Here is a 15,110-nt window from a genome sequence, read left to right on the forward strand (position 1 = left end):
GAAGACCACCAGCGAGGGCCAGGTTCCAGGCCCAGCTCCGTCCCCAGTGATGTGAGACCTCAGGCAACCAGCTCTCCCCTCCAGGCCTGCAGGTGCTAGGTCCTTGTGTGTAAGATGAGGCAGCTGACCTAGAATGTCTCTTGTTGCCAGAGGATTTGCCCCTGGAAAACAAAAGGTGACAAGGAGACACACAGAGCTACTTCGAAAACTGAAATGTAATGGGGTCTAGAAAGAACCATGCTCCAAAGAAATTAGGCACAGAACCTTCTAGACATGAAAGGAGAAGGGAAAACCCAAGCGTGGTGGCATACACCTTTAATCCAGCACCCTTGGAGGCTGAGGCAGGAGGATCACAAATTGTAACCCACCCTGAGCAACAGTGAGAACCTGTCTCAAAATTAAAAAGTGGAAGAAAGAGGCTAGGGATGTAGCTCAGTGCCAAGGCCCTGGGTTCAATCTCCAGTACCGTAAAAAAAGGAAGGAAGGAAGGCAGGCAGGTAGCAGGACACTGTCTTCACAAAAGTAGAAAGATGGAAATCCTGTGGCCTCATTCAAGAAACATGACTCTAGGAAGATCAAGTGGGTGATGCAGAGGTAGGAAGAGGGGAAACATGTCCTTGCCACCATTCTACACACACACACTCCACCAAGGATGGCTGGGGCAGGACCTGGAGGGCACTAAAGACAGAATCCTGGCCTGGCTTTCTCTTGGATCACCATCCCTTATTCTGTCCCTCCCACACTCCCTCTGTAGCAGTCTCTTTGTTTCGCCCCAAAACAGAAACAATCAGAGGTGAGCACACTTGGCTCAAATTCCAGGCCGCATATCTTAGACCCTCCCCCACCTCTCCTCCCACCCTAACCTTGCCCGAGAGGAACTTGCCTCTCCTACTTTTCTTCTGCTTTCATCTATCTTTTCACAAAGGCCTTTCCCCTCACACCCACAAACACACTTCCAGCTCTCTGGCACCAAATAGAACCTCCTGTTGACTCTGCTTCTCCTTCATGGCCAATGACTCCTAAAAATGGTGCACTTGTCTCTCCTGTTCCCCCAGCCACCCTGTATGACATCTGACGGCTCAAGCCAGTGGGTGTCCTCAGCCTAACTCCTCCACCACTCTCCACAGGGTTTCCTGCCAGCCCTACCCCTCCCAGAACTCTCCCTCCTGCTTGGCCTCCTCTCCACAGCTTGCTTCACCTGCCCCTCTTCCCCCACCTGCTCCACAGTGTGCAATCCAGGCACACCCTGGGCCCTCTGGCCTCCCTGCTACGTGCACTGTCTCCGGGGTTGCTCCAGCCACTGCCTCCCCATTCTCAGGCCAGGTAGGCCCTCTCATCCACTTAAACCATTTTAAGAATAAAGTAACATACATGTGTACCACAAGGCCCCACTAAACTCCTGTAGGCAACTACAGGACACATAAGGAACACTGGGGGGTGATGGAACTGTTCTGCACCTTGACTGTAGTCGTGATTACACGACTATATGCGTCTGTCCAACTGTGCAGAACTGCACATTACAAAGGGTGAGTTTACATGGAAAGTATTTAATTTTTAAAAGAATGGAAAAAATACGTCTCATGTCTAACGCTAACATCACCTCTTCTCCCAAACCAGCTCCTCCTTCCCCCATACCCGCTCTTTTCATTAATGCCACCATCACCCAGCTCTTTCTCCAGCTAGAAATCTCAGCGCTGTCTCCCTGCACATACATGAGTCTGTGCCCCAGGTCAGACTCCTCCTCTGTCCCCAGTCACCTGGACTCAAGCCACCCTCACTTCTCACAAGCTGCCTCCTTGGCCCCCACACTTCCTGCATGTGCAATTCCAGAAGAAACAGGACACCTGAGCTCTCCACTCCCACCGCTCTCCTTGCCACTGGCTCTCCCCAGTTCTCGACCGTTGTTTAACAGGAATGCTAGAACTATTTCCAGTTGTTAACTCAAGAAAATGCTCTATCTAAATACTGCTGTCTAATTTTGCACACAGCTCTTGTTTCAACTGACAAAGATAATGACTCAGTGTCCATGGCTCTTGATGGAAAAATTATCCTGCCAAGTTCTGAGCTTCCCAATAATAGACTTCTCTAAACTTCTCTTTGAGAAAGAAGTGACCTCCCTTCCTGATCCTTTTCTGTCAACAACAAAGGGCACCCAAAAGCTCCTAGTTGACCAAGGAGTGTTACAGGAAAATTCTGATACATTCTCAAAGGATTGATTAAAAATATAAAACAGAAATTCACAGTAGGAGCTTGGGATGTTTTCCACATACAATAAGCACAGTTTTCCAGTTTTTCTGCATGCCCATCAGATTAGAACCTAAAAGTTCAGGGTGTAAATTCCGGGTTACACTGAAGGCAAAATATTGAGGCCTAAGCATCTTTCTGTCAACAAAAAGAAACGGCTCACTGTTTGACACTGAAGCTTTGACAAACTGTAAAAGAACTCTACAAATTATTTCTGTGCCCATGCTGTACTAAAATACATATATATATATACACGTGCAAATATATACATTATATATATATATATATCTCCCATGTACATTTGAAACGCAGCCATTCACTTCCCTCAGGCACAGGTCCAACCTCTCCTACATCACAAGACAGAAATGCCTGAGCAAAACCTGAGGATCAGTAAAGCACCACCTTGGAATAGCCACTTGTGGATACTGGAGTTGGCTTCTGCCAGCATTCAAGTTGCTGTTATTTGTTCACTCGCTCTTAAGAAACCATGAAGTTATTTCATGTGCATACCCCACAGTCCTGCAGTATCTCCAGGTATGGAAACTACCAGTATCCCATCCCTCAGCCCTCCTGGCCCAGCCTATCACTGCCCCACATCCAGTAGGCACAGTAAATGCCGATGAGTCTCTACTTTAATTCTCTGTTAACAGGTGTCACCTCTGCCACCCAGTTCACAGGTAGGGTCTCCTTTAAAGCCCTTTCTTTGTGGCTTCTACCACTGTGCATAATACACTGGCATCTCCCCAAACCTGAAGGTCTGAGAGGACCCTGGCAGCATGAAATGACCCTTTTTAAAGTCTGACCTGGGGCTCTAAACCAAGGGCAATTTTGCCCTCAAAGGGACATTTAGCAATGTCTGGAGACAATTTTGATAATAATTGCTGGGAAAGAGGGGCTACCTGTCAAGTGGATACAAGCGAAGGATCCTGCTACATATCCTACAATGCATGGGACAGGCCTCCCCACAACAAAGAATCATGGACCCAAAATATCAATAGTCTGGAGGTTGTGAGGCCCTGCCTTAAGTTTGCACTGGCTCTGAGGGAGGTGCCCAGACTACCTAGTTCACTTTTCTTTTGAGTTCCCTGTGATCAGGCCAAAAACTGTAACAATTCTGCATTGTATGCACTGCCCGCAACACCTAAAACTGTTGCCTAAATCTTAAGGATGCTGCTTCTGTGAACCACCAGCCTCTACCCCCCGGTCTCTTCTGCTTTCCTCCAAAAGAAAGTCTCCCAACAGCCTACCAAGATGACCCATCCACCCTGCAGCCCTAAGGCCCAAATGGGTGTGGACAAACTTTCCAACGGGTTGCAAGCCCAACCCAAGTTGGAAGGTTGCACACAAGCCTCTTGCCCTTCAGGAAGGAGACCTCTCTCACCCATATGGAGGGTCCCAGCACCAGACCCGCCCCCGCAGCATTCTCTGTCCCCTACGTGGGCCAGCTCCCCTGGGTGTGCCAGAGGACTGTGCACTGAGAATGAGCTAGCGACAAGCTCCTGTTTAGGGGATTTGGCCCAAACCACTCACAAGACCACCAGTGTCTAGAAAAGGAGGAAGGACCACGTAAGGGCGACAGGAGGGAAGGACCAAGAAGGGTCCTTTTTCCCAAGTTCACCCCGAAGTCCCACCTGTGAAACCCAACAGCTGGCTCGGGCCAAGGAAGCCAAAGGTCCGACACACAGCTGCAGCCCTGGGAGTCGGACCCCAGCCACACACTGCACAGCCATCTAGGAGCTAAGATCCACTGTCACGAGAGCACGAGGCAGGAACGCTGCACTGGCGACCGAACGGCGCTTCCCGGAGCCCGCGGCGGGCGGGGCCTCGTCCCCTCCCAGGCCAGCCCGCAGGCTGAGGTGGGCACGCGGTGGGCCCCGCCTCAGGGCTCGCGGCAAGAGAAACTCGCGACGCAAAGCCGTGCTGTCACTTGAGGCTTCACAAGGGACCCTGCGACAGTGAGCCGGCGGGTGACAGGCTTACCAGGCCGCAGGAAGCTGGGATCCGTGGTCACCTCCTCGCGGCCTCTGCGCCCTCACTACCTCGCTGGCGCCCTGCACGCGCTCGCTCTGTTTACCAACTCGCCCTCGACGGGGGAGGCCCCTCGAGCTCTAGCCCCGCCCTACTGGCCCTCCTATTGGCTACGAGGCTGGTGCCCGCCCAACGTCAAGGGACGGAGAGCGTGCTCAACCTGTGCGCTCAGCCTTCAGCCAATCAGGTTCCACGGTGGAGAGAGAGGTGCCAATGGAAGGCCGCTCTAGCAAGTAGGGACCTTGACGTTTTCCCTTTTTCACTTGCCTGATTCCCTTTTTTGTGGTTAGGGAAGCGGTGTTCACGGCGTGCTCGGTCCGGTTAGGCGAGACCGCAGTGGTCGGCCACGTGAGCGCCTTCTCTCTACTGACGCTTTCCCGGCCTTGCAGAGGGCCTGGGAGTGGAAGCCCGAGGAGGGAGCAGAGGACACTGCGGGGCCGAGCCGGGGTGGAGTTATCCCGAGGGGTTGGAGGACTGGGCGAGGCCTGCCTGCAGCTCTGCGCAGGATGACCAGGGCGCCTTTTTCTTTCCTTTTCTTTCATGTATTTATTCTTGCACCAAAAGCACACGGAGAAGGGGAAAGCGTGGCGCCGCGGAGGCAGATCGCCCTCGCACCCCAGCCCACCGGACGCTCCCATTTTATCCCGCTGTCTCCCAGGGCCTGTCGCGTTTGCTCTGTGTGTTTCTGTGGATGCCACCTCTAAAACCGCCTCTGCCGCCCGCGTGCGCAGGCTGGGCACGCCCGGCGGCGGCGGAGCTTGGGCCTAGGGCGCTAGTGCGCGAGTGTCGTCCCGCTGGAGGTGACAGCCGGCAGAGGGAGCCGGACCTGGAGAAGAGCAAACGCCGCCATAGCCTGGCGCTCTGCTCTTGAACCAGAGCAAATACAGTAGGTTTAGGCCCAGCTCCATGCTTTGGCTCCTTTTTACCACACAGGAGGAAAGACAAAGCCTCCAGACCTCCTAAAGGTGTCTGCTGCCCCCTCACGTGCTAACTTCGTTTACTGCCTGCAACCTGCTCAGCCTTCCCATCCTCCTCCCACAATTTCCCCTCTGATGACTCCGGACAACTGGCCTGGAGTTCTGTCCAGCAGTAATTCTTGTGGAAAACAGAAGCCTAAGAACAATTTAGTGACTTTGGTTTTGTTTGTTTTGTTTTGCAGTACTAGGGATTGAACCCAGGCCCTTCAGTACTGAGCAGTAGCTCCTGCCCTTTTTATCTTTTATTTTGAGCCAGGATCTCACAACGTGGCTCAGATGGGCAGATTGGACCCAAACTTGCCATCCTCCTGCCTCAGCCTCCCATAGTGCTGGGATTACAAGCTTGCACCGCCACACCCAGCTTGTGAATTTTTCATAAAATATTCAACCCAAAGGATTATTGTTTATTGTGGGATTTTTTCCTCTTGTTCATTAACATTTAAATTTTTGAAAGTAATTTTAATGTTTTTTACTTGGAAAAAGGTAAAGGTGGTGGGAGTGGTAGTTTATTAACATGAAGTAAGAAGTGAACCTATGTTCCTACTTCCTCATTGGCCACTTGGAGCTCAGTTTCGTGAGTTTATCCATCCATCCGTGCTCCGGGAATAACAGAACTTGCAGTGTGTGTGTTTCCCGGCGAACACGGCCATAACAGTAGGGCCCCCTTCCTTCTGAGCTAGAGGCCTTGCTTCCAAGGTGACGGAGATGGCGTTTTGTCAGGCTGGGTACCTCAGTCCTGGTGGGTGCTCCCCTCTAAATGTTCACAACGTCCTCCCCACAGTCCAGATTCTTCCTCCCCCATCTTCACACTACATAGAAAATAAATTTTAAGGGAGAATTAAGAAGTTAGTTTGGCTGGGCTGGGGATTTAGCTCAGTGGTTCCGCCGCCTGCCTCGCAAGTGCAAGGTCCTGAGTTCGATCCCCAGTACCAAAAAAACCCAAACATTAGTTTGACTGAAATTTCAAGTAATTGCCCCAAACAATCCAGAGCTAACAACTTGGGTAGGCCACCCAGACTTCTGGGGTGCCCACAGCGGCCCCTTATTCTGCCTGGAGTGCTCCAGCCCTCCCAGCCTAAGAGCCACTAGGGCTCATGCCTTCCTGAATCTGATGCAGTAGGATCAAAGTGTAATTTCCAACAGCTCCTGCTTCTGTTGCCTGAGTAGGAAGAAGATTCCCCACTCAGCTTCCCCAAACGTAGGCAGGGAGCTGCCAAGTTGGTTCCATTCTACTAGCGATGCTAGGGCCAATTTCTTTCCTAAAGCACGTGAAGACAAGCATAACCAACCAGCACAAACCAATCCAACTTCAGGGACCATCAGTCTAGTTTGCTAGAGAGATGCCGCCTAGTTAGTCTGTGCAAAGAGGGTATCTTGCTCAGATGAATATGATTTTGACCCACATCCTTCTTGAAACAGTTATTTGACTTGGCCTGTGGGACATTATATATTTTCCTGCTTCTCCTTCTAAGAAGCAAGTCATTTCTTCCATTGGTCAGACTGAGAGCGCCTTGGCATCCTTCTTGACCTCTGTCATAACTCACATCAGATCCATGAATAAAGTCCTCCACTTTCATCTTCAGAATACCTCCCAAGTCAGCAAATTTTACCTCCACATCATTTCTGCCCTAGGCTAAACCCGCATCATCTGTCACCTAAATCCTTTCACTAGCTCGCTAACAGGGTTTCCACACATCTCCCTACAGTGATCCTTTGTTGTTTGTTTTAAAACAAAAGACAGGTCGTGTCACTTCTAAATTCACGCCCTGCTGCTGCTGGCTTCTCACCTCACTCAGAATCAAATCCCAAGTCCATATACTGCTCCCTAGACATCCAACGTGACTTTACCCCCCAGCTATCTTTTGGTGTTACTTTCAACTGTGCTCTCTCTCACATTAATCCAAAAAAGAAAAAAAATCCTTAGTGGTCTAGCATAACAACAGTTCCTGCTCAGACGCTATGCATTTACTCTTCCCTCAGCCCCGTGGAGCGCACACATGCTTTGTGGGGGTCTCTCACAAGCCTGTCACTTCTTACCCTACCGAAACAGGCCCCATCCTCTCCATTTATTTGATCCTAAGAGGAATCCCCACCACTTACCCTGCTCTAATTTCCTTCCTAGTACTTTTTGTCACCTAACATATTATATCTAATTATTTATTTTTAATCATCTATCTCTACCAATTGGAATGTAAGTTTCATAGAGCAAAAATTGTTTCTTTGGTTCACCCTACAGCCCCAGCTCCTAGAACAGTCACTGCCAAGCTGTAAATACTTAATAAGAACATGAACAATGGAGACGATGGTCTGAATTAGAATCCCAGCTCCACTAATTACTGTGTGACCCTGGACTGATTGCTTAAACTTTCTGTGCCTCAGTTTCCTCCTCTGTAAATGTGATAATGCTAGTATCTGTGTCTAATAGGGTAGGGTTGTTCCGCATGAAATGAATTCATAATGTGCAGAAATGCTTAAGCTGGTGCTTGTCACATACAACATATTATAAAATCTTAGTTATTTTTGTCTACTAAATGAATGATAAATCCAACATGGTAATACATATCGTGTAGGCCGCCCACCTACCCGCTGTCCCAAGCCTGTGCACCCTGCTTTCAACAGACTTCACCAAAAATGCCACCCCAAATGGAACACACCATGGAAACCATGATGTTTATGTGTCACAAATTTGCCAGGGACAAAGGCTACTTAACAAAGGAGGACCTGGGAGTACTCATGGAAAAGGAGTTCCCTGGGTTTTTGGAAAATCAGAAAGATCCCTGGCTATGGACAAAATCATGAAGGACCTGGACCAGTGAGTGCCAAGATGGCAAAGTGGGCTTCCAGAGCTTCTTGTCACTAATTGCAGGCCTCACCAATGCGTGCAATGATTATTTCGCAGTACACATGAAGCAGAAGGGAAAGAAGTAGACAGAATTGAACCTTCACTCTTGCCCTGATGAGAGAGTTCTCCCAAGGGCCACTTAAGGAATCTGCCCCTCAGTTTTCCCTTGTATAAAGATTTCATGAGCAGATCAGGACTCTTAGAAAATGTACAAGTAACATCCAACTCTCATTGGACAAGCAGAGAAAGGAAAGTTAGTTAAATGCTAGGTAAGCTTTTGACTTTTAAATTGTTTGCATCCTCTTGCCCTCAATAAATAAAGCCTTTTTTTTAGTTCTGGAAAAAATACATATCATGTATTCAGCAAAATATTATGTTGATATCCATATATTATTAAATATTTCCCCATGTGTCATGCAAGAAAACTCAGATACTGAAAGTTAAGTTTAAAGGACTGATTTTCTATAATTTCATCTAATTCATTAGCTATTTTACTTCAGGTGCTTCGGAATCTTCTTGATGAATCCTCTGCCTCAAGGATACAAGGAATATAGGATTCTCACATTTTGCACACAAAAACCAACTAGCTTATCAATTTCATCTTTTATTTGACCTTTACCACTTGAGTAAACTCAAAGTATAGTCTTACTGCATAATATTTAGCTAATCACTCTATGTGTGCTATTTTCTCTTTAACATTGAACTCTAAGGGGCCAGGGATTTAGCTCAGTGGTGCCGCTGCCTGCCTTGCAAGTGCAAGGACCCAAGTTTGATCCCCAGTGCCAAAAACATTGAACTCTAAAGTAGAGCCACTTAATTTTTGATAGAAGAAGTTGATCAATCATAACTTTCAGACATGGAGAAAAAGTACTGAGCCCCGTTCATAAAAATTCTTGGGGAGGAAGGGGAGGAGAAGGGAATATTTGAAAATTAAGATGAGTTATATACATGCACCAACTCCCCAAGAAGAATGTAATCATTACGAACTGCAAACACACACCAATAAAAATAAAAATTTACCCAGAAAAGGAACATAATTATTGTGTTCCCTACTGCCTAGTTGTATACTATATCAGTATTCTTTTGGGTCCTATGTCCTTTGGGATAATAATATGAGATTATCAATAAAGACAAGTTACAACTGCATTGTGGTCAAAACCAACAGTGTGGGAAGAATTTCCAAGCAAGAAGAAGCTTGGGTGATAGTCATGGCCTGGACTCCTGCTCTCCATGGCTCCCAGGGTGCCTGCCCCACACTCCTGGAGCTCTCAAAGGGCTCTGTCATTACGGGAAAAATTATTAATTCTTCTATTCATTGACTATAATAAAGTAGGGATTAAAACTGATCCCACAGCTGTGGGTATAACTCAGTGGTACAGTGCTTGCGTAGCATGCACAAGGCCTTCAATTCCATCCCCAGTTCTGCAAAACACAGAAGAAAATAAAATGGATTCCATTATTGCTTTCCCCAATACACCTTCACACACCACTGTTTGGAAAATGCAGGATTAATATAAGTGATCACAGGGCTCTGTCTTTTCCCTAAAACCTTTTCCTAGTTTTAAAAAACATTTGGACATTTTAATTAATTGATTCCCATCTATCACGAGGTAACACATTCATTTGATTATTCTGAAATCCGCTTTGAAGAGGATTGCAATGGAAAGTTCCCTCCCGGCTCCTTCCATTTCGCACTCATTTCACAGCCCCAGTGCCCCACACCTCCTACGAGTACCCATCACTGTTATTGTCTCTGGTCTCTGTCTTTGTACGTAGACAAGCAGATGCAAACCTATTCTCATATTTTATACCCATAGCCGTAATGCACATGCTGTTCTTCTTTTCTCATTTAACAATGTAAGCTCTTTCTAAATCAGTATATAGAGAACATCCTGGTTCTTTGTCAGTGTTACCTTACATGGATGAACCATAATGTACTTACCCAGTCTCCTGTCATACACATGTCTCTGTTCTTTTGCTATTACAAACAATGCTGCAGTGAGTAATCCTGATTTCCAAATGTGATTAATTGGGTCTAAGCAGGGTTAGTTTGCTGCTTGGAGACAGGTGCCAAAGTTGAACCCAAAGTGCTTTTGCTTTGACCAGGGGTCTGCTGCGATGCACGCATGACTCACTGGCGCCAAGCTTCGTCACACACCACCCCAGCACTCAGTGGTGAAACACAAGGCAAACCAGAAATGTCTCGGCCCAGGCATGCACCATCTCAGGCCATGGTCTGGGAAAGTCGCCAGACTGGGGAAAATCCAACCCAGTCCTGCTAAGGAATTCCCAACCCTGTTGAACCAAGGGAAGGCTAATTATTGTAATTAGCTGGCTGCGCATTTAGAAGCGATTAAGCACATTTCAGAAGAGGCTCAGCCCCCATAACTGCAAACATCCCAGCTAGACCCGTTAACTAGATGTGCTGCTTTTCTCTCCATTTACTCAGCAGATGCTTGGAGCATGTCTGCCTTCTTGGGAGCCTATTACTCTTCCCTTTGAGATTGATTTCAACAGACAGTAACGTGCACATTGGCCAGGTGTGTCGCAATCAGTGGCTTTATTCTTCTATGTTTAAATTAAAACATAATTTATACACAGCAAAATGCAGAGATACCCAGTCTAAATTCTTAAATACCAAGTCATAAATTCTTACAAATGAAAATATCAGGTAACTAACATCTTCATAAAATGTAGAAAAATTGGGGCAGGGTGTAGCTCTGAGGTAGAGAGCTCACCTAGGATGTACAAGACTCTTGGTTCAATTTCCAGCACTGCAAAGAAAACATTTTTTATTCTTCCAAAAAGTTCCTTTATGTCCATCTTTCTAACCCTCCCACTACCTACCATCTTACCCCAGGCAACTGTTCGGATTCTAAGTTGATTTCATGCAGGGAAAATACCTGATTATGCAACAAGAATTAGGAAATGGCAAGTGAATTGAAAAAAGCCTATGACTCATTCTCACATCCTTAAGTTCTCTAGAGTGTGAGCAAAACCATCTCAATTGCTGTATACATTACTTCACTTTGCTCTCCTTCATGTTGCCAGTGAGTCCTTTTTTGAAAAGTTTCATTTGTTTTAAATTAACATAAATTCTGGAGTAATTTCCAGATTCAGGTCCCAAGTTTGCAAACTAAAGGAACAACCAACTCTCCAGAGATTGGAAACCACAGCGTGAGCCTAATCCTGTGTCCCCAACTTGCCTGCTTCTTTGTGAGATACACAGTCAGGGTCGAGGGCGAAGTGAGGCAGGAGAATTTAGAAGAGGCGCTGTGTCCAAAACAGCACACCATGGGCAGAGCCGTCTGTGGGGAGGAAGTGCAATCAAGGCAGTGTCCGAACAGCTGCAAGAAAATGAATTTCAATCTAAAGGTGAGGACTGACCAAAGACACAGATGTGCCAGGAGCAAGGAGATTAAAAGTCACTGTGAGGCTGGGGATTCAGCTCAGTGGCACCGCGTCTGCCTCCCAAGCGCAAAGTCCTGAGTTCGATCCCCACTACCAAAACACACACACGCACACAAAGTCACCGTGAACTTGTAATAAACGAGCACAGACGGGCTGAGCTTCCTCAGGTGAGTGGGTGATCCTGGGCTCGGAGACATGAATCCCCAAGGTCTGGTAAACAGCATGTGTCTCTGGTGCTTCAACTTTGTGATTTCTTTTCTTTCTTTGTGCCAATGGTGGAAGTGTGAGATAGCACACCTTGTTCAAGGTGAGGCATTTCAGATAGATGCCCCAGAGCCAAGACACCCAGGAGAGTGTGTGGGGCCAGCTGAGTACGGAGCAGAGGCAAGTCCATAGAAAGGAGGGCAGATTGCTGTGGATTGTTGGTGAGGGAAGGGGATCTCCCTGCCCCTTGGTGATGTGGGTCCCAGGAAAGGGCAGAGGACAGGAGTTCTGCATGTGTGACAATGCCCTAAGGTGACTTTACGGAGTCCCTGGGACGGCCAGTGACTTAGTGGGTGGTGAAGCTGGGAATTTATCTGAAGGGCAGAGCCCTGGCCCACTGGTGAAGGACACTCTTAACGCCCCCCAAAGTGATGGGATTAGAATTGTCCCCTCCAAGGAGTCCAGAGACCCTAGACCATCAGGAACAGTGGCCTCTGTCTGCAAGTGAAAGTCACACTGAGCCCACTCTCTACTTTGGACTGTGTACAACTTGTATATGGAAACAAGGAGTGGAGAGGTCCCTCAAAGTGGATTCTGAGCTTCCTGCTAATCAAGCAAGAGAGGGCTTGCGCCAGTTTTCACCTTGCACCCTGACTCGGTTCATCCTAACTGCTTGAGTGTGGTCTACAACCCTGAGATTTCTTTGTGCTGTGGTGACATTTCTTGCCTTAACAAAAACACCAAGAAATTCTGCTCCCACTAACCTGGGCTACTTTCCTCCAACTTCCCCTTGGCTTTCTGCCTGTGGGTTGTTATTCTCACTTCTCCCTGCCTCCAGCCCCTCCCTTGCCACCTGCAATCATTAAAATCTCACTCGTTCTTTGAGACCTTATTCCAATGTTGTTTGCTACGTAATACCTCTCTGACCACCTCAGCCAGAAGCAATCTGTCTCCCCCTTATGTTTACAGTACAGTTACATGTCTTTATGTCTCCCACAGTGCCTTACACCTCAAAAGTGCTCCTTAAACTTAGAAAAAAAATTGAAATTGCTCCCAAGGTTAAGGTGTGATGAGCAATTGGTGCATCTTGTAGCCACCATCAATTTGAGTGGCAGCTCCAAGGATGGACCCCATTGTGCAAGCCAAGTCCAGCCCCTTGCCAAGAGCCAGTCAGCACATGTAACCACAGTGATTAGTCCTGGATGGTCCAATCAGAAGGAAGCCCAGAATTTCTGTGCAATGGCTACAGGAAACAATAGCTCCTCTTTCCGGAGACTGGGTGTACCTTATGCTTTTCACAGCTGTCTTGTCATGAATAAGCCAGCCAGTCTGATAAAGACATGCAGTCCACAATTTATTAGATGTAAAAAAAAAACAAGTTGACAATAACTTCAACACCCTATTAGGTGTAATGTGAAAAAGACATGCGAATGCTAAAACAAAGCCTGCGCAAGGGAGTGCAGAGCTGAGTGGAGATGAGGTTCTAATTAAAACATGTAACTAGGCTCCCCTACTACTGAACTCTTCAGCCATGTCAACCAATAAATCCTTTTCATATTTTCTCTTACTCCTAAGCAAAGGCATCCTAACCAGTGTGCTGGGAATTGTATTAGTCAGTTTTGGAGGCTGAAAGTCCAAAGTAAGGTGAGGTGGTTCCTTCGGTTCCACCCCTGGGGGGGGTTGGCCAGAGAGCGTGTGGGGAGATGAGACCACATGGAAAGAGGACACCAAAGAGTAAGGGCTCAGGCTCACTCAGAACAACTCGCTCTTGGGAGAGCCCAGGGATCCCAGGAGAGACCCCTTAATCCCTCCCCAGGCAGCTCCCCTAGTGACAAGAGGACATCCCAATAGGCTCCACTCATGATGTTCCCACATCTTAGCACTGCCACACTAGGGACCAAACTCCCAGCACACACATTCTCAGGGGTCACCTCAAGACGTGTCCCAGTCTCAGCAGGGATGCAACAACGTGTGAGCACTGTTGGTTCACACACTGCATAAGTGTGAGTGTGTGTGCGCACACATTCACAAGACCTGAATCTTATTACAGTGGACCCTCAAGTTACATGACTGGCCTGACATACGAACATGGGTTATGACCGGAATTTTAATTTTAACTTACAAAGTCTTGAGTTACCACCCAAATGCCAGCTGCTTGTGTTTCCAGATGGTCTCAGATACAGATGTAACCCTTAAAGAGTTCTGGAAAGAACATTATAACAGCCTTTCCTGTACGGGGTTGAGAAATCCTGGGCCAGTGTCTCTTTAAGGACACTGAGATCTGCCTGTGTACAGGGGAGAGACTTTGAAGGCTGTGTAGAGGAGCCTGAGCCTTCAATTGACCATCTTGAGTTACAACCAGCCCTCAGGAATGAATTGAGTTCATAAGTCAAGGGTTCACTGTAGGGGAAAAACTTACCTCCAATTCCTGGGAGAGTTGCAACACTTGATTTTACAAAGTTGGACACTTCAGAACTTTTGGTAAAAATTATCAAGACATGGAATCGTTGTCCTTTGATAATCATTGTATTTATTTTTTGAAGTACTGGGGATCGAGCCCCAAGGTCTTATGCATGCTTTGCCAACACCACCACCGAGCTATACCCCAGCCTTCTTTTGAACATTTTTTTCATTGACTTCTGTGTTAAATATGATTTTGTAATTTCTCCCTGAAGTCTTACACTACAGTTCTTTTCTTTTAAAAATTAATATATTGTTTGTGTCCCCCTTATTAGTATTAAAGAAATAAAATCAATTTTTACCTTAATGTGAAGTTTATATTTTGAACATTTTTTCTTAGGCGGTGAAATAGGATTTGAATAATGGGATGATAACACTGACCTTTCCGGATTAGTTCCATGCTTTGACCTTTGGTGTACGATTTTGCAACCTGTTTGTTCCCTTGCTTTCTTGGCAAGTGTTTCTGAGTCCTTTCTCCAGGGACTTAGCTCCTTATGACCTGGGGCCGTGTCTTGTGTCTCTTTCATAACGCCCGTCTTCCTCAAGTATGGGGAGTACCAGAGCTTCCCAAGAACTGGTGCGCAGCTCATGGAAATTTCCAAAGCAGCTGCTCAACCCCAACCACCCTCCCCAGACTGGGACCTGGCCTGCACGTCCTACCATCCCAAGGACACTGAGCCTGGCTCTGGGTCAGGCTCTAGGTCTATTTATGACTTTTTATCTCAGGGTTTGCACATTGGCGCTTTCCACTCAGGAAACTTCCTCCTGGCTTGGTCAGTCAACACACAAACAAGAGGAGGACGGTAGGTCAGACAAACAAACTCTTCTGCCATGATGGCCCGTTTGGCCTAGTGCGTCCCTATCTTTGGTTCATTCTTCTGGTTCAGTGCCTAAATCTCTGATGGAAGAAAGAAGGGATTCTGATGTCAGATAAGATATCTTTA

The 15,110-nt window shown here is 47.2% G+C and overlaps 2 protein-coding genes across 6 annotated transcripts in view; both read right to left on the minus strand.

The window, feature by feature from the left end:
* Nucleotides 1–4,381, minus strand: part of Coq8a (coenzyme Q8A) — a 41,796-nt gene extending 37,415 nt beyond the window's left edge. For 2 of the 5 annotated variants that reach the window (XM_021265496.2, XM_087194298.1), the window contains exon 1: nucleotides 4,225–4,380. The gene's annotated coding sequence lies outside the window, so the exon portion shown is untranslated. Of the gene's footprint in view, nucleotides 1–3,875; nucleotides 4,054–4,224 lie in introns of those variants that run through there. The other 3 variants (XM_004853479.3, XM_087194299.1, XM_087194301.1) reach the window with 3 other exon arrangements.
* Nucleotides 4,382–4,427: 46 nt separating this feature from the next.
* Nucleotides 4,428–14,902, minus strand: LOC147823076 (uncharacterized). The gene is made up of 2 exons (XM_087194302.1): nucleotides 14,548–14,902; nucleotides 4,428–6,058 (listed from the first exon to the last, which is right to left on the minus strand). The coding sequence occupies exon 2, from the start codon at nucleotides 4,908–4,910 to the stop codon at nucleotides 4,428–4,430; it is 483 nt and encodes a 160-aa protein (XP_087050428.1). The 5' UTR covers nucleotides 4,911–6,058; nucleotides 14,548–14,902.
* Nucleotides 14,903–15,110: the final 208 nt, after the last annotated feature.

Source organism: Heterocephalus glaber, unplaced genomic scaffold (genome assembly GCF_053883595.1).
Source record: "Heterocephalus glaber isolate CG9 unplaced genomic scaffold, H.glaber_assembly_v1.0 deba00001600, whole genome shotgun sequence".
Lineage (NCBI taxonomy): Eukaryota > Metazoa > Chordata > Mammalia > Rodentia > Bathyergidae > Heterocephalus > Heterocephalus glaber.